Source organism: Lepidochelys kempii, chromosome 2, assembly GCF_965140265.1.
Source record: "Lepidochelys kempii isolate rLepKem1 chromosome 2, rLepKem1.hap2, whole genome shotgun sequence".
Lineage (NCBI taxonomy): Eukaryota > Metazoa > Chordata > Testudines > Cheloniidae > Lepidochelys > Lepidochelys kempii.
Window position 1 is genome coordinate 135,091,796 of NC_133257.1, and position 20,472 is coordinate 135,112,267.

Sequence of the window (20,472 nt, forward strand, 5' to 3'; positions counted from 1 at the left end):
TGTAATTTAAAGGAATTACTCAAAGTTCTGTATTAATATACCTAGTAAGAAATCTGTCTATTTACCAGAATCTTTTTTTGGTCTGTATTGTTACAGATATACTTGCTGACAGATATTTTGAAATAAATTACCAAAATAATTGAAACTGGCATGATTATATTGTATTATTTTGACAAATAAAATATGCAGGATTTTGCAGAATTTCAAAATATTGTGCACAGAATTTTTAATTTTTTTGGCACAGAATTCCCCGAGGAGTAATTAAGGCATTTTACTGTTTGAGGTCTCAGTTTAAACAAAACTGATTTTTAAAGACACATTAGATTCTTTTTCCTCCTCCCTTTTCCCCTGATGGTATCACTGTTCTATTATTAAGACCATAAGAGAAAAAGTAAAGTCTGATAGTGGGTGCTGCTCCTTCTTAATTAATTTTATCTCCTAATTTAATTAACAAGCTTGTACATTCTCAGAAAATGTATGCTATTTTCTAAAAATAAGTGCTGTAGTTTTGGGGAGGATATGTTGTATTTTTCAAACACAACAGAGTTTAAATCCCTTCTTTATATATGCAAAATTCAGATTAACCTATGGAGCAGTATCTGATGCTTCCATAATGATACACTGTACAGTGTTTACAAGTGTCAAGAGTTAGCACTCTACAAGACAAAACAATGAAAATGTCAAGTAAATTACAACTTAATTTGCACAAAGCTATATCTGGCTTTAGCTAGACCTTGTCAGTGCCTTCCTTTCATGATCGTCAAAATCAGCACCCGGTTTTAAATAGAGTAAAAAAAAAAAAACCAGTTGTAGTTTTCAGATGGATTTTGAAGATGGTGACCTAACAAAACGAGCACCTGTTATTGCTGCCTTTTGTATTTCTTTTGATATCATTGTATCCAGTTTTCATGACTGGTGATGACCTGGAGGTTGTTAAACCTTCCATATGGTAGGTAGAGGGAAGAAGCCTTATTTTTATAATACCACCTGAGACATAGCCTAATCACCCAAAAATATGTTGTTTAATTCTTACTGTAATACTTGTATTGCAATTACTGTATAATAAAAAAAATCTTCAATATTGTACTTTTAAACTAGAATATTACCCTGCTGGGGAACTGTTCTTATCACAAAGTGTAAATATTTAAAGGAGTACTTGTGGCACCGTACTCCTTTTCTTTTTGCGAATACAGACTAACACGGCTGTTCCTCTGAAACCTGTAAATATTTAATGTCCTAGCAATATGAATTCTAACTATCATCTCTGATCTCTTCTGTTTTCAGTTTTGCCTTCTGGTCTGCAGTGTGTGTACATTTTTCACTGTCTTGGGTAGTTACATTCCTGGAATTGTACTCTCCTACTTTCTATGTAAGTATAGTCTTTTTTTTTTTTTAGTCTTGTCTTATGCATGTTGTATGTTCATTATGCAGTCTAACATACAGTCTGTTTTTTTAAAAAAGTAATTCTGTATATGGACCTTGACCAATGATGGTTTCATATGGAAGTCAAGTTACAGATTTTTCAGTTTGTCAGTTACAATTCTGGCACACCTTGGCACAACTGTATGATATCTTTTAGGCAGTGATACAGAGAGAGACACACTTATGCGAAAATAAAAATAAATAAAACACACTTATGCGAATAAAAATATGTGCTACCATGACCACAAATTCCCTATTGGAACTTCTGAAAATATTTAGTCACTTTGTATAAGTAGTCATTATAATGTTGCTTTCCCATAGAAGAGAAACCATACATTCCCACCCCACAATGTCTGGACCAGGTTAGAATGTGCTGTTTTTTATGTGTACTTTGTCAGTGATTTCCATCTTTCAGCAGTACATTTCCTTTTCTCAGACAGCAAATGATGTCTTCAAAGACTGATGGTGGGCTCTGAGCTACATCTCACTGAGATGTCTCTTCCATGGAAAATTATCCCACTACCCCTACTGTTGTTGTGGTTTTTTTGTTTTGTTTTGTTTTGTTTTTACAAATTATGTCACCAACTCCTGTAGTGTATCATGTGTCCACATTGTCATCTAATACTGTCGTTTATATATGAATGGAGTTTTAAAAAAATTCAAGAGAGTGGGTAAAGAGCTGAGTAAATTATATGGAAAAAAACCCATATGCCTCTGTTTTGCCAGTATATCAGTGTCAATCTCTGCTGCTGTGAGGGAGTGCCTTGTCCTTTCAAGAGAACTGGGAATTGGTCCTGCTTTGAGCAGGGGGTTGGACTAGATGACCTTCTGGGGTCCCTTCCAACCCTGATATTCTATGATTCTATGATTCTATGAACTCCTATTTAAGGAGGGGGGGAAACAGTAAACTGAGGCTGATGCGTATATTACTCCACTGCACTGGAGTGTGATATCAGTTCAAGCACACCGAGTCAGGACATTAATAGATACAGTCAAATGGGTTAGCAGAAAAGTTCAGTGAAAATAGCAAAGATTATTACAAGAATTATTACCACCATTACAACATTTATTATAATAATGGAGCCTGGCAGATTTAAGAGATTTATATTTAGCATTGTTGGAGTATTGCAGCACACAGCACAGTGATTTATTAAGATCACCAGTACAAAGGTTTACAGGCAGAAAAACAAAAACCTTTCTGCTTACATCGAGCTTTTTGAGACAAATATAATAAACCTTTATTTGTTCTAAAAGAGCTATATACCAGCATTGCAGAATTAATACAAGAAGAATGCCAAAAGTTTACCCCCATTGCAATTGGGAGAGTAAGTTAATTTCAAATAAATGTGGCTAGCACCCTCTTAAGATAATGACTGTACCATTATCACCAAGGATCTGTCCTATACCTGGAATAGAAAACATCTACTCAAAATCAAGGAGGGCACTGGCTTTTTCCCCCCTCCTCAGGTCATCCAGAATGCCATTGATAGTACTCCTGTGCTGACAGAAATGGCCCACACCCACCCAGCCACTGACTGGAAGATCACATGGAGCAGCAAACACAGTGTGGATCCAATCTCAGATGCCAAATAGACCACTGCAAAAGGAACAGTTTTTAGAACAAGAGGTCATGTGATCAGAAATTCATTGAGATGGTAGTCATTGACAGACATCCAATACGTTACCTCGTCCTAGCGCTTTCTATTTGTTTTATAAATTGGGTGTATTTGATTGGAGTTATCTTTAGTTTATATTATGTTTTATTTGCATTTGATGTTTTCTTTAAACATGTTGTTATAGTAACCTCTGGAATTCATGAATACTGACTCTGTCGCATGGTAGGTGATTATTTTTTTGTAACTCTGACCTATGTCATGTAACTAGGAACAGGAATTAAAGTTCAGTGTCTTACAACCCTGTAATATTATTATATTGTGGTAACACCTAGAAGCCCCAATCAGAGATCCTTGCCCACTAAGTTAGGAACAGTAAACAGGTTGTGATAGTTTCTTGCGGTATCCAGAACTGTAAGTCACCCTGTTACTTCTCTGCCTAAGCATAAAAGGGATCTGCTTGTGCTTAACTGAGTGACAATTCCTTGCCACTCCAGTTTGTTAGACAGCCTCACATATGCCTCAGGACTCTGCCAGTCATAACTGCCTTGCAGGTTAACCCTCGGTGTACTTCAGTTCCCAAACTCTCCAGAAGCTTCTCCCTACAACATCCAGATCCTGTCCCTGGACATTCACAGAAATTACCAAGTATGCTGTTTCCAAACAGACAGAATATGCACATCAACCTGTTGGTTCACCTGAGGATGCACACCTCACGTTAATATAACAGCACTGAGATGAATTTATAATAAAACAATAAGTTTATTAATAAAGAACTGAGATTTAAGTGAAACTAAGCAGACAATAGAAACAGAAAACAAAACAAATAAAACAAAAGTATAATCACACTTTCTAGTGACTAAAATTTATCTCAACAGGCTACAATCCTTAACTAAGATAAGTTTCTTACCTAAAGCAACCTTTCAGTGTCACCCACCCCACATGGCTGGGGATCCACCATTCATGGAATGCAAAGAGCGCTGAGCCCTTTGTTCCCGCAGTGATAGATCACCAAAATGTCTTTTTGCTTCTCCTTATATTCGCCAAAGTTTATTGTCTTTGTTACCAGAGTCAGGATGAACCCTGGGGTTCATAGTCCAGTATCTTCCCATGCTGATTTCACATTTTCATGTTAATTTGTTCCTCCTGTTTACCTCTAATGCAAATGAATTGCCCATTGCCACCGGCATCACCAGGTTCAGTTAGAAACAGAGAGATAACTATTCTCCATCTTGTCGGAGAGAGAACATGTTTCTCCCTTTCTTTATTTGGTTACAGACTCTAAAGCATAATATCATAAGCATTCATAATTCCTCATAGTATTAATACATACATTTCACAATGATATCAATGACCCGTGTGTCACCAGCTTTCATTTGACATCTCTGACAACATTCTTTATAGATAAATATCATGACAGTAGTGTTAGGTGTAGTGAATTTGTCCAGCCTGACGAGTTGCCAACACACATTGAACCACCAATGGGCCTCTCTCTCTCACTCACACTCACACAGACACACACTAAAAAGATGGTCCATGTCCCACGATACAACATCATAGATCATTCTCCTATTACACCCATACAGCTGCCTACACTAATTATTTATCTCAGGAGCACAAGTAATCCAAGCATTGGAGGGCACATAGTGGCTACAGACAGATCAGGACACTTCATGTTACAATACAAGGACCATTGGCCCAGTCCTCTAAAGCCCTTTATGGCTTAGCACACACAAAGATGATCTGCTTAAGACCTGCCAAATGTTGATTATGTGGGGTCTGAGGAAGTCAACATATGAGCATAACAGTTGTGCCATTCAGTTGCTTTCTTAGCTGTGGAGTTTTTTGGGCATACTTGTACACATAGGCCAAATTCTGATTGGTTTCCAATCATAGGCCAAATTCTGATTGGTTTCCATGTGGAACAGGTGAAACATAGCATAGATTTCAATGCTCTCTAGTGTTTAGCTGTTCTTATATCAACTTAAAAACTTGTCTGTCTATCCTGACAGATGAATTTATTTACTATGGTTATTCATATTATTAGAATAGTGCCTTCAGGTCTCATTGTGGTAAGTACTGTACAAATGCTCAGTAAGATACAGTCTGTGTCCTGAAAAAAATATTCTCTCCATTTCACATATAGAAAACTGGGGCACGGGGAGACTAAACCATTTGCCCAAGGTCACAGGGAGAAATGTAGCAGAGTTTGGAACTGATCACATACCCCCCGATCACATATCACATATCCTACTCTAGAGCTTTAACAGTCTTTTCTCTCTACAGGGGAAATGTCAGAAATGAGGAGGAATATTTTTTAAAGCTCTCACAGTAATGACATTTTAACAGTTGATATATTATCTGCCACCTCTTCCCCAGCATATATAGAAATGGGAGATAATGTTACCCTACAAACCTGTTATGATACTGGTCTTGGCAGCAATTATTGGCTGAATGCATTGTAAAGCCACACCTTTAAATCCTATTTTGGGATGAGCCAAAATTAACAAAGCACGGATTTCTTTTAAATATATAAATATTTTTTTTATTTTTGCTGACAACACCAGAAATATTATTTCATCTAGCAGTTAAAATTGCTGATTGACATAGATTGATCTTCCACAACAGCAGAAACTTTCTCCAGAGTCAGTGGGACAAAATGAACATACAAGTCTGGATCAATTGTATCCACTCAGGGCCATTACTTGGTAACATTTTTCACTACATTTTAATGACTTTGCTTTTGTTTTTCTCCTTCTAAAAGATTTCATTTGCCTAAAAATATATATTTTAATCAGACTGTGATTGTGACCCAGGGATCTCTTGTTGCCAAGTGGCAGCAGGAATAGGTGGTACATAAGGGTTACAGGAGTCCCTGGGTCTGGTATTTAATTCTAGTTTACCAAAAGAGTGTCATGACACATAATAAAAGCCTCTGTCACACTGGTTGTCAGTATCATTGCAAAATGCATGTACGGATGTTGTGTATGGAGTTATATATGAACACTGAAAATTATGTTCTTAAGGTCTATGTATAGGGACCAGTCGCCAGGAACAGGGAGAAACCGGTTTTCTTTCTGGCAAGAAATATTTATCTGTTTCCATGTAAATTAAGTATTGTCTGGTTCACAATGGTACTCTACTCACAAATCTGAACCAAATGCTAATGAAGGATAGTGAATTCTTCAAAGAGAGGAAAGGAACAGGAAGAAGAAAATAGTGGGGTAGACAGAGGCAGGGAAACCCATCTTGAGGTGCACATCAAAGGTATGTGCTGGTACATTTAAGGGTGCAAAGAGACACCCTGGCATCCTTCACCTAGGAAGTACGATAGCAAAATTTGCTTAATGGAAAAGGGGTCTCAGTCAGGCCTAGTTGAGAATGTTGAGAGAACTTTGGGTGAAATAAGCTTTTTTAGACAGGAGGATAACTTGTTAATTAAGTTTAGCCTCTAGAAAGCATGTTATGATTTTGTTTTATATGAAACCATTTGTTTCCAATATTCTTACTCACTGTTACTTGAATTTCTGTTCTTTGATAATAAAGTTATACTTATTTTCTCTGTAAATATATCTAAGTGCTGTGTTTAGCAGAGCTGTTTTCTAAGGTATAACTAGTGAGCTGCGGTATACTGTTCCGCTGGGAATACCAGACCTAGCAGTTTTGTGAGTGTTCAGTGAATAAAGGGCTGACTCTGTAGGGAACACTCCCAGGACACACGGATTGGTGTGTGTCTGTTGCTAACCTGTACAGAAAGAGGGATGCCTGGAAGGTAGAGCTTGTGTCACCAGAGACTGCTGGTTTCAGGATACGGATCCACAGCAGATACAGACAAGACTTCTTCACACTAAGAACAGGTGGTGGTGAGGTGCCTCACAACCCTGGCTACCCCAGGGAAGTGTCCCAGTGATATCATTTTGCTTCTGATTTGCACTTGGAAGGGACAAAGAGTAGGATGAAGAGGACTTCTTATTGTTCATTTATTTTGAAAAGCAAATGCTAGGTCCCTGTGAGAGGGCTTGGATTGATGTCACTAGAGACTAAAGCTCTGTTTGTCCAGATAGATTATGGCATAGGCAGCAGCCGTGAAAGACTTTGCCTACCCTGACCTCAATAGAATTCATTTTATGGGGGCAGAAGAGAGGGTAGTTTGATCTCAGTGCCCAACCTTCTAGAGAGACTATGAAAACAGGTGCCAGTTGATGTGAATATAATAGTAATTTTTGTGATGTGGACTAGTGATCAGTAGGAATTGTACTGAGACCAGTAACTCCTCTGATGTGGCATTAAGTTACGTAAAGGTAATTCTCTTTATATTAATGAAATGTATGGCATAATCTTTAGTTAGTGATTTAAACAGACATATTTAAGTAACCTTTCTTTTTATATCTTGGTTTTGTGTTACAGTACTGTGTGCCTTTTTATGTCCGCTATTCAAGTGCAATGAATTTGGGCAGAAGATGTGCAACAAAATCAAGTCAGTCCTGCTGAAACTGGATTTTGGAATTGGGGACTATATCAACCAAAAGAGAAGAGAGAGATCTGGTAAGTAACTAATAGGGGGGTGGGAGGGTTGGTTTTTCCCACATGCACTTTCAAATACTGTATAGCTAAAATTAGGCAAAAATCTACTCATATTGTAATCATCACAGTTCATCTTTTGAAACCAAGCATGAGTATACATGTTGTTGTTGGAATTCTAAACTGAAGGGTGGGAGCAAAGTTTAAACAGTGTACATCAGACTGACCTGTTAGGATGGGGTGAGGCGTTTTCTCCTCTCATTAGTCTTGATCTGCCCCATCACTTCATATATTTAGGAAAACTGCCTGTCTTAAAGTATGAAACATTAGTCTAGCCACCTTACTCAGAGTTACCATGTACTCCCAAATGCAAATGTTCTATTCACATTAGGTGCTTTAATGTCTAGTGATTAGATTGAGGCTTCTGAAATAAGGACTCCTAGATTCTAACCCAGCTAAATTATGCTAGTGACTGTGACTTCAAGCAATTTACATAACCTCTGTGTGTCTGTTTACTGATTGAGGTATTGTGAGGCTTAAGCATTTTGAGATTCTTTGAACTAAAAGATACTGTATAAGTCCATGTTGTTGTTTATTTTATTAAGATATGTATTGTGGAAGGTGTGGGGGGGGGCAAAGCAACTGCTGGGATGGATATGAAATAATATACTCAACTATTTTTGAGCCATGAAATTGCACTATAGTATAAAATCAAAAGGCCATACTTCTGACACTGAAATATTAGGAAGATAAATAAAAAATGTCATCTTCATCCCAGACTTTCTCAGATAAACTTTTATTCTGGGTCATCTTTATATAAGCAAAATTATTATGTTGCTTATTTGATTGTTCACATGAGGGAGTGTGGCAGTACGCTGCTAGGAGAGCCCTTAATCAGCTCCTGCCACCCCAGCCCCAGTCATGGGAATGGATTGGAGCTGGGTAAATAGCCTGGAAACTGCCCACACTTGCCAGGCTCATTAGCAGGAGCTAAAAGGCTGGGGGGGAAGTGGAAGAAGGGGGGCAGAGATCAGGAGGGAAAGGTCATGCTCAGAGGGAGTAAGGAGCCTACTAGTCTGTTGTTGGTCAGGCTGGTGTGAGGCCAAGCCAGGTAAATAGCCTGTAAACAGTAGGGTTACCATACGTCCGTATTTTCCCGGACATGTCCGGCTTTTTGGTTCTTAAATCGCCATCTGGGAGGAATTTTTAAATATCTAAAAACATCCGAGATTTTGCCATTAATTATTTTTCCCCTAAGAAGAGTTGATCATTCAAGAAAGAGAGTGAATGCTGATCACTCGAGAGAGTCCCCACTTTTCCCTCCTAGCTCCCAGTGCTTGCGCCGCAAAACAGCTGTTTTGCATAGCTGGGGGGAGTGAAGGGGGAACACGGCACGCTCAGGGGAGGAGGCAGGGCCGGGGCGGGGTTTGGGAAGGGGTCCAATAGGGCAGGGAGGGAGCAGAGTTGGGGCAGGGACTTTGGGGAAGGGGTTGGAATGGGGGCAGGGAAGGGCTGGAGTTGGGGTAGGGCCGGGGACGCACAAGCAAATTCCCCCCTCCCCTCTGTGGAGCGCCCTCTTTTTTGAATGTTCAGATATGATAACCCTAGTAAATAGTGGGAAACTTGTGGTGGGGAAAGGACACAAAATAAAGAGCACAGGTGTTGCACCAGCTTGGAGTGTCCCTGAGTCTTTAAAGAGTGGGGCCAAGGGGCCAAATCCTATGGGGCACGGTGTGCACCCCGTTACATGGGGGGGCTTGTCCAGGACTCGAAGCCACCGCCAAGGAGTGGCAACTGGAGCATGGAGGGAACCATGCAGTGGCTCACAAAGCAGCAAGAGAAGCTGCAGAAAACCATGCAGGCCTTTCAGCAGTCCCACCAGGCTGAGAGACAGGCCTTACTTGCTTGGCAGGCCGAGCAACAAAAGTCCCTCCAGGACTTCATCAGTGAGCAGGCCAGTGTACATCATCAGCTCTTTCACCGGTTGGAGAGTCCCCCGGGAGGTGATGGCAGCTGCGCACCAGGGTTGGGGCTGTATAAGATGGGCCCTGCCAATGACCCTGACGCCTTCCTGTGCACTTTTGAATGCGTAGCCATGGGCGCCGAATGGGACAAGGCGACCTGGGCCGTGAGACTAGCTCCCTGTCTGTCCAGAGAGGCGCAGGCTGCCGACAGGGCCCTAACTAATGAACAGGCCAAAGATTATGAGGCGGTGAAGGCAGCAGTCCTGGACCAGATGGGACCGTCGGCCAAAAAGTACCAGCAGAAATTTCGTGTGGCACGGTGGACAGGGAGCTTGTGGCCCCGCATGTTTGCCCAGAAGCTCATGGACGGGGCCACGTGGTGATGAAGGTCCGATACCCAGATGGTGGGAGAGATAATGGACCAGGTGATCCTAGAACAATTTGTGTAGGGCCTCCCGGAAAATGTGTGAGCCTACTAGTCTGTTGCTGTTGCTGGTCAGGCCAGTCGGAGTCCAAGCCGTGTAAATAGCCTGTAAATAGTGGGAAACTGGGGGTGGGGAAAGGACACAAAATAAAGAGCACAAGTGTTGCACCAGTTTGGAGTATCCCAAGTCTTTAAAGAGCAGGGCCAGGGGGCCAAATCCTACAGGGCACAGCATGCACCCCATTACAGGGAGAAAGCAAGTGATATTGGGAAAATGTGTTTTCTTATTGGTATGAGGCTATGATTGGTAATGCTTCTTTAGCACCTTCATTGTAAGATTTTACATAGCTCTACAAAAACAAATGTAATTAAACTTTACACCATCCTTAGGGGGAGGCATTCCCTTTTTAGATGAGGAAAACTCTGGCACATAAATCTAGAGAACTACCCAGGGACACAAAGTAGTACGTGACAGAACCAGGAATACAACCTACATTAGGAGATTGGACTCCAGACCCAGCATCTACATCTGCCTTTTTCCAGCTAGACTACATGAAAAAAATTACACTTCTTAAAATATCATTTTTTCCAAAGATTCAATAAACGTTTAAGGGAATTGCAATAAGACAGTCCAAACAACAAATAAATCAAAATGATCATTTAGAGAGAAAAGCAAATCTAAAATAAGAATTCTTATCACACCCATGTTCCTTTCAGACATAGATTACAGCAAATTGTATAGGCTTTGTTAAGAAATAAATCTATATCAGGAGCAAATTTCTATTTATAAACTTCTGCTAACTTTGCCTCAATGATTTTTTTAATTTATATTGTAATTTTAAGCTGAAAATCAGCAAGTACAATGTTATGTTTCCCACAACTGTACTTGGGCACATTGCATGTATTTATGGAGCTTGACTCTTCAGTCACTTAAATGTTGGACCAGTAGAATGCACATTCATTTAAAAATTTTCTTGCCATATAACCATGCATCTTGCAGTGCTCTATTCCCCAGCTGTGTTTTTCTTCATCTTAATATGTATTGTGGGTGCTATCAGAGATAAGTAAAAATTGCATTTGAAGGGGCCCAGGAGTCTATCAGCTTTTCTGCTAGGCTGCAATGCTGCTTCCAGTTAACTTCCTTTAAAAGAAATGGATGGAGGATGAGACTGTGTTTCTTCTAATAGTGTCCCTATGGGTGCTCCACTTTAGGTGTCTGTGTGCCCCTGCACCTCTAATCGGAGATTTTTGGTAGCAACGGGCGAACACACCCCCTCCCCCCCCACACACACACACTTCCTTCTCTACCACCTTTGGCCTCTGAGGGAAGGAGCAGTTGTCCCTTCCTTATCTGTGTCATTAGCAAAAAAGGGGGGGGTGAGAAAGCCTTGATTTGTGCTGGACATGGCCCACCTTGATTACCGTGCACATTGTAGGGAGAGTGGTCACTTTGGATGAGCTATTACCAGCAGGAGAGTGAGTTTGTGTGTGTATGGGGGTGGGGGGGTGAGAAAACCTGGATTTGTGCTGGAAATGGCCCACCTTGATTATCATGCACATTGTAGGGAGAGTGGTCACTTTGGATGAGCTATTACCAGCAGGAGAGTGAGTTTGTGGGGGGGGGGGGGTGGAGGGTGAGAAAACCTGGATTTGTGCTGGAAATGGCCCAACTTGATGATCACTTTAGATAAGCTATTACCAGCAGGACAGTGGGGTGGGAGGAGGTATTGTTTCATGATCTCTGTGTGTATATAAAGTCTGCTGCAGTTTCCACGGTATGCATCCGATGAAGTGAGCTGTAGCTCACGAAAGCTCATGCTCAAATAAATTGGTTAGTCTCTAAGGTGCCACAAGTCCTCCTGTTCTTTTTGCGAATACAGACTAACACGGCTGTTACTCTGAAACCTAGCATAAGTAGTGTTTGTTTTGTTACCTTTGTTCTCCCTAAAAGTACTCAGGCTAGTGTTTTGTTTTATTTTATTTTTTTCCTTTGGTTTAAAAGAAAAAGGAAAAGAATTTCACTTTCCTTCCCTGTCTGGGGGCATCCCCCCCACCCCCCCGCATCTAATAGACACATAATTATTTTCTTTTTCAGTTAAAAAAAAAAAGTAAAGACGATGTTCTTCTTCATATTCCTCCCTGCTAGAGGATGACGACCCCCTGCCCAGGGGCTTGCCTGGCTCTCTCTGCTCCAAGCAGTGCCTCTCCGCCAAGAGTCAGTTCCTGTAATGGCCAGACACTCACTATGACTGGGAGACCCTCACAGAAGTGCTTTACCTGCCACACCTAAAACTGCAGCCTCACGGGAGCTGAAGTAAAAATTCCTCCCTATAGAGAAAACACTTCAGTCTGCAGGGGATTCCGTGGGTGGTGACCCCGGATCATCCCGGGAGCCTTCACTTCAAAAGGGGTGGAGTGGTGAAGAGGAGAAGGGGGGAGGCGGGGAGAGCCACCAGCAGACTCCCCCTGGAAAGGCTCCTCCGAGGAACTGGCCAGCCAGAGGGGTGTTCCCCAGTGCAGGCATCTCGGCACCGATCCCCGACAACACCAGCAGAGGAACCTCCAGCTGTGAGCTCAGCTGCCTTATGTTCCTTCTTTCCTTCGGGAAGCTCTGGAAACTGAAACCTGAGAAGGGGCTTCCTGCTCTGAGCTCTGCCCTGCTCTGAGCTCTGCTCTCCACATGACAAGGGTCTTCTGTAAGCTCTGTGCTGCTCTGAGCTCAACTCTGGGCAACTACTGCACCCAGAGGACACAGTTACCGTACCATCCCTAAAAGAGCAACACAGAGAAGCCCTGCTGTCAGCTCTGCTTGGGCACCAAGACACCAGAGGCTTCCACCCTCATGCTCTCAGGCAATGGTACCACCCCCTAAGGAGAGGTGACAGTTACTGTACCATCTCTAAAAGAGCAGCATAGAGAAACCCTTTGGTACCAGATGCAACAAAACTCACATCTAGAAAGTGTTCTGCACCTTCCCAACCATTGTTACCAACTACAGACACTCCTCTGGGGTTCCGGATGAGCCCATGGTAACACAGGTGTTCTGATACTCTGGAGACCTGTGGCCTCAGTACCCAGGGAGAGACAATTACCATATCGTCTCTTAAGAAGTGGCACCAACAAAGTTTTTGTACTGGGCAAAACTCTCATTTAGGGAGTGCTCTGCCCAACTATCGGTACTGACAATGTACCACGGACCCTCCTCTGTGGTACCAAATGAACCCATGGTACTGCATGAGCTCTGGTACCCTGGAGACCTGATGATTGGAGAAAAACCACAATCCCCATTACTTGGTACCTGGACCCCGGTATCAAGCACATCCCGGCACCCAGAATCGCTCTTAGCACTGCCAATATCCCAGTCAGCGGCACCCTTACCCACTAACGAATCTGACACTGGCCAGGAGGTGATAATTCCCTGGCCCCTCAAGGTGGCCCACCACCACACTACAAGGGTCATCCCCAATTCCATCACGCCAACCGCCCGTGCCTGCCTTCCTGCCTCTCCCTCCCAAGGCCGTATTGTAACTCTTTGGGTATATACACACACATAGAGCAACCATCTCCAGTGTCTCTTAGGGAGAGTCCACCAGATGGTTTGCTACAGCCTGGCACCTCAGCCAGGCAGGAGAGCACCTAAGCCAGGACAGGAGAAAGCTTTTTCAGAACAGGAAAGAAGGGGCGGGGGAAACACCTGAAGAGGAAGCCTCCTCTTCAGCACATTTCTCCTCATCTCTCCCAGATGAGACTGTGCTGCCCACCCCTCATCACTCGGTGAAGATTTAAGAACTTTCTGGATCTTACCAAGAGGGTGACAGAGGAGCTGCAGATTCCCTTACAGGAGGTGGCAGATACACATCACAAGTTGGTGGAAATTCTGCACACTACCTTCTCATCTAGAACTGTCCTCCCAATTAATGAGCTGATTCTAGATCCTACCAAAATCATCTGGCAGAGCCAGCCTCCATCGCACCAACCAGCAACAGAGTGTAAACAAAAACAACCCTACAGCTCTACCCAAAGAGGCAGGCTTTGTTTTCAACATCCGCAGCCCAACTCCATCATAGTGGATGTGGTTAATGCATGAAGCAAGCAACATAATGCCAAGTCAACTCCATATGATCAGGCTTTGCAAGATGGCATATTCATCAACAACATTACTATTTAGAGTCATAAATTACCAAACTGTCATGGCCAAAACAATTTTGTTAATCTTGGGAAACTCAGGATGTTTCTGAAACATTACTGGAAACACAAAAAGAACAGATTCAGACCATTCTTAGAGAAGGTTAGTTAATAGCCAGACCGGTCCTAGAGACACTACTGGATGTAGCTGTTACAGCTGCTTACCCAATCTCCATGATAGTGTTACTGAGGTGGGTTGTGGGTGTTTTTTTTCCCTTCGCTACACCTCTCTAGATTGCCCAAAGAGTTGCAGACTTCCAATTTGAAGGGCCAAACTCTGTGGAGAAGACAGATTTTTCTCTCCACATCCTGAAGGATTCTGGGACTGTACTACACTCCTTAGGAATCTACACTGTGGAACAGAAGAGAAGATATACCTCTCAACCACACCACAGATCACAATCTTCTCAATACTCACCATCTCTGTGCTGTTATGAGCCATAATGTAAGAGGCCCAGGGATCAAAAGTGAGAACAGTGTGCACCCCAGTCCATGACCTCTCAAACTGTCCCTTATAAGCACTTTGAGCTGGTCAGGGACCTGAACAATGATACCTTACAACATCAGCTGCCATCTATACACCTGTCACGCCACTCAGATGTCACCTTACCTTACTTCACAGCAGTTAGGACCAGCTCTAGAGCAAAGAGATTAATTTCTAGCCCTGAACCTACAGGGTGCCTACTTCCATATCTCAATACAACCATCGTACAGGAGATTTCCTCCTGCTTACCTTTGGGGCAGGATCATTATAGGTACAGACTGCTCCACACAGGGTATTCTCCAAGGTTCACTTCATTGTAGTGGCATACGAACGCCAGTACAGTAACTGGACTTTATCAGCACCAACCTGATGCAGTACAAGCGAGAGCACTCTTCTCACTATGCACATTCACCACCCTGGGACACGTCTCCCTAATATGCTGGGGAGCTCACCTACGCAACAACAAGGTTCAGGACAAATGGCCTTCCACAGAAATGACCTTCCATATCACTTTTTTGGGGCTAAGGGCTGTCAGGAGTGCCTGTGCACAAACTCTGCCTTTCATCAAAAACAACACACAAAGGTTATGATGGACTTAATGTGACCTGTATGTTTTGTATAAACTGCCAAAGAGCTGCCAGATCTTCCCCCCTCTGCAAGACAGCATTCAAACTTTGGAACTGATGCACCCATCACAATGTGTTCATCTCAGTTGTCTGTCTACAAGGGATACAGAACAGGACAACCAACAGTCTCAGTTGGAATTTTCTCATGATAATGAGTGTACACTGAATTCAGAGGTGGTTCAAGATATAGCCACCCTTTGGGGAACCCAGCCTATCGATCTCTTCGCTACTTACCGGAACAAGAAAGATCCTTGTTACCGCTACAGGGCTGGCTTGGGGAAACTTTCACTGGCAGTTGCCCTCATCTTCCCAGCGGACAGGGCCCACTTATATGTCTTTTCCCAGTTTCCTACCCTATCCAAGAATCTGTTGAAAATTCAGTGAAACAAAGCAAGAGTTATTGTGATTGCCCCTCTTGACTATGACAAGTCTGGCTCCCTTACCTGACGCAGATGGCAATATGTCTTCCTGTACCTTTGACGTCAGCCCATTCCTCACCCACTCTCTCAAAACAATGGGCTGACCCTTCACCCCAACCCATGGGTCCTCCGCCTACAGGCATGGATCTTTCTTTGTTTCAAGGCTTAGAAGCAGAATGATCTGACAAGCTGAAACACATGTTGCAACACAACCACAAGTTGACCACTCCACATACCTGTCTACAAAATGGAAACAACTCCAAGTTTGTACCATTCCAAATGGACAGACCCAACCTCATCTTTCCTCTCTCTGATTTTGCACTACATTTTAAACTCTCACTCAGCTCCCTTAAGGTACATCTCATGGCGAAAATGGCTTCCCACTTGGAGTTTGCTCAACCACTAATGCGTAGATTCTTTAAGGGCATTAGGACTCTCTTCCTCCATGTGACACCACCTGATCCAGCCTGGGACTTCAATCTAGTTCTCGTGGCTTGGACTAGACCTCCCTCCGAGTCCAGGGCAACTTGTTCTCTCTTACACCTGTCCATGACGACAGCATTTCTCGTTGCCATCACCTCAGCTAGGCACATAGGAGAAATAGCAGCACTGATGGCACACCCATCATTCATGGCCTTTGTCTTTAAAAATAATAATCAATTAATTAATTATTTTATAACTCTAAGGCCATATCCCAAGTTTCTCCCTACTTTTTCTGCACTTTCCATATGAATCAACAGTTCCATCTCCCTGTTTTTTTCCCAAAACCACATTGTGACAACTGGGAGACAATTGTGCATATGCTAGATATTAGAAGTACATTAGCATTCTACTTGGACAGAACTAAAGACTTCAGAAAATCCCCTAAACTCTTCCTTTCGTCCACAGAAAGATCCAAAAGCTCTGTGATATCTCCTCAAAGAATATCCAGATGGGTCTCTAGTTGCATTAATCACTTAGCAAGGGCGCAACTTGCTTCCGTCCATATGCACTCCATAAGATTAGTTCCTACTTCAACCACATTCCATAGGGATACCCCTATCTCCGCAATCTATAGAGCAATGACTGTGGCCTCTGTCCATACTTTCACAGAACATTATGCGATCGCTGAAGATTTGGCCGCTGACACCATCCTCAACTCCACAGTACTCTCTGTAGTAAAAGACTCCGCTCCGAAGTCCCAGCCTCCAGTGGTCGGTACTGCTCCGGAGTCACCTAAAGTGGAGCACCACAGGGACACTACTCGAAGAAGAAGAGGAAGTTACTCACCATGTGCAGTAATGATGGCTCTTCGAGATGTGTGTCCCTATGGGTGCTCCACAACCTGCCCTCCTCTCCTCTACTTCGGAGTTCTCTATAGGGCTCTGTGGTAGAGAAGGAAGTGAGGGGGGTTCCTCTGTGCAGTGCTAAATAGCCTTGAGGCAGACCATGAGGGAGGGAGAGCACATGCACGTGTTCAACAGGACACTGCTACCAAACTCTGTTTAGAGGTGCAGGGGCACACAGACACCTAAAGTGGAACACCCATAGGGACACACACCTCGAAGAACCATCATTACTGCACAAGGTGAGTAACTTCCTCTTTCTGACAGATGGGCAGAGAAGGGAGAAGGCAAAATGTGTGTTCCTTGTATGTTCATTGGAGACACCTGTGACGCAACAAAAACTACCAGACCTACTTAGGGTATGTCTACACTACGGAATTAGGTCGAATTTATAGAAGTTGATTTTTTAGAAATCGGTTTTATATATTCGAGTGTGTGTGTCCCCACAGAAAATGCTCTAAGTGCATTAAGTGCATTAACTCGGCGGAGTGCTTCCACAGTACCGAGGCAAGCATCGACTTCCGGAGTGTTGCACTGTGGGTAGCTATCCCACAGTTCCCGCAGTCTCCGCTGCCCATTGGAATTCTGGGTTGAGATCCCAATGCCTGATGGGGTAAAACATTATCGTGGGTGGTTCTGGGTACATGTCGTCAGGCCCCCGTTCCCTCCCTCCCTCCGTGAAAGCAAGGGCAGACAATCGTTTTGCACCTTTTTTCTTGAGTTACCTGTGCAGACGCCATACCACGGCAAGCATGGAGCCCACTCAGGTAACCGTCACCCTATGACTCCTGGGTGCTGGCAGACGTGGTACTGCATTGCTACACAGCAGCATCAACCCCTTGCCTTGTGGCAGCAGACGGTACAGTACGACTGGTAGCCATCATCATCATGTCCGAGGTGCTCCTGGCCACGTCCGCCAGGAGCGCCTGGGCAGACATGGGCGCAGGGACTAAATTTGGAGTGACTTGACCAGGTCATTCTCTTTAGTCCTTCAGTCAGTCCTATTGAACCGTCTTATGGCAAGCAGGCAGGCGATACGGATTGCTAGCAGTCCTACTGCATCATCTTCTGCCGGGCAGCCATGAGATGTGGATGGCATGCAGTCCTTCTGCACCGTCTGCTGCCAGCCAAAGATGTAAAGGATAGATGGAGTGGATCAAAACAAGAAATAGACCAGATTTGTTTTGTACTCATTTGTGTGTCCCCCATCCCCCGTCTAGGGGACTCATTCCTCTAGGTCACACTGCAGTCACTCACAGAGAAGGTGCAGCGAGGTAAATCTAGCCATGTATCAATCAGAGGCCAGGCTAACCTCCTTGTTCCAATAAGAACAATAACTTAGGTGCACCATTTCTTATTGGAACCCTCTGTGAAGTCCTGCCTGAAATACTCCTTGATGTAAAGACACCCCCTTTGTTGATTTTAGCTCCCTGAAGCCAACCCTGTAAGCCATGTCGTCAGTCGCCCCTCCCTCCGTCAGAGAAACGGCAGACAATCGTTCCATGCCTTTTTTCTGTGCGGACGCCATACCAAGGAAAGCATGGAGGCCGCTCAACTCACTTTGGCAATTAGGAGCACATTAAACACCACACGCATTATCCAGCAGTATATGCAGCACCAGAACCTGGCAGAGCGATACCGGGCAAGGAGGCGATGTCAGCGGGGTCACGTGAGTGATCAGGACACGGACACAGATTTCTCTGAAAGCATGGGCCCTGCCAATGCATGCATCATGGTGCTAATGGGGCAGGTTCATGCTGTGGAACGCCGATTCTGGGCTCAGGAAACAAGCACAGACTGGTGGGACCGCATCGTGTTGCAGGTCTGGGACGATTCCCAGTGGCTGCAAAACTTTCGCATGCATAAGGGCACTTTCATGGAACTTTGTGACTTGCTTTCCCCTGCCCTGAAGTGCATGAATACCAAGATGAGAGCAGCCCTCACAGTTGAGAAGCGCGTGGCGATAGCCCTGTGGAAGCTTGCAACACCAGACAGCTACCAGTCAGTTGGGAATCAATTTGGAGTGGGCAAATCTACTGTTGGGGCTGCTGTGATGCAAGTAGCCCACGCAATCAAAGATCTGCTGATATCAAGGGTAGTGACCCTGGGAAATGTGCAGGTCATAGTGGATCGCTTTCCTGCAATGGGATTCCCTAACTGTGGTGGGGCCATAGACAGAACCCATATCCCTATCTTGGCACCAGAGCACCAAGCCGGCGAGTACATAAACCGCAAGGGGTACTTTTCAATACTGCTGCAAGCTCTGGTGGATCACAAGGGACGTTTCACCAACATCAATGTGGGATGGCCGGGAAAGGGCCGCTCGCATCTTCAGGAACTCTGGTCTGTTTCAAAAGCTGCAGGAAGGGACTTTATTCCCAGACCAGAAAATAACTGTTGGGGACGTTGAAATGCCTATATGTATCCTTGGGGACCCAGCCTACCCCTTAATGCCATGGCTCATGAAGCCGTACACAGGCAGCCTGGACAGTAGTCAGGAGCTGTTCAACTACAGGCTGAGCAAGTGCAGAATGGTGGTAGAATGTGCATTTGGACGTTCAAAGGCGCGTTGGCGCAGTTTACTGACTCGCTTAGACCTCAGCGAAACCAATATTCCCACTGTTATTACTGCTTGCTGTGTGCTCCACAATATCTGTGAGAGTAAGGGGGAGACGTTTATGGCGGGGTGGGAGGTTGAGGCAAATCACCTGGCTGCTGGTTACGTGCAGCCAGACACCAGGGCGGTTAGAAGAGCACAGGAGGGTGCAGTACGCATCAGAGAAGCTTTGAAAACAAGTTTCATGACTGGCCAGGCTACGGTGTGAAAGTTCTCTTTGTTTCTCCTTGATGAAACCCCCCGCCCCTTGGTTCACTCTACTTCCCTGCAAGCTAACCACCCTCCTCTCCTCTCTTTAATCATTGCTTGCAGAGGCAATAAAGTCATTGTTGCTTCACATTCATGCATTCTTTATTCATTCATCACACAAATAGGGGGACGACTACCAAGGTAGCCCAGGAGGAGGGAAGGAAAATGCCACAAGGTGGAGGAGGGAAGGAAAATGCCACAAGGTGGAGGAGGGAAGGAAAATGCCACACAGCACTTTAAAAGTTTACAACTTTAAAATTTATTGAATGCCAGCCTTCTTTTTTTGGGGCAATCCTCTGTAGCGGAGTGGCTGGTTGGCCGGTGGCCTCCCCACCGCGTTCTTGGGCTTCTGGGTGTGGAGGCTATGGAACTTGGGGAGGAGGGCGGATGGTTACACAGGGGCTGTAGTGGCAGTCTGTGATCCAGCTGCCTTTGCTGCAGCTCAACCATACACTGGAACATACTGGTTTGGTCCTCCAGCAGCCTCAGCATTGAATCCTGCTTCCTCTCATCACGTTGCCGCCACATTTGAGCTTCAGCCCTGTCTTCAGCCCGCCACTTACTCTCTTCAGCCCGCCACCTCTCCTCCCAGTCATTTTGTGCTTTCCTGCACTCTGACATTA

The 20,472-nt window shown here is 44.2% G+C and overlaps 1 protein-coding gene across 2 annotated transcripts in view; it reads left to right on the top strand.

The window, feature by feature from the left end:
- RETREG1 (reticulophagy regulator 1) overlaps nt 1-20,472 on the top strand; it is a 151,906-nt gene that overhangs the window by 115,460 nt on the left and 15,974 nt on the right. For both annotated transcript variants that reach the window (XM_073332287.1, XM_073332288.1), the window contains 2 exons: nt 1,285-1,369; nt 7,443-7,580. In XM_073332287.1, the coding sequence (XP_073188388.1) occupies nt 1,285-1,369; nt 7,443-7,580 (223 nt within the window). The remainder of the gene's footprint in view (nt 1-1,284; nt 1,370-7,442; nt 7,581-20,472) is intronic.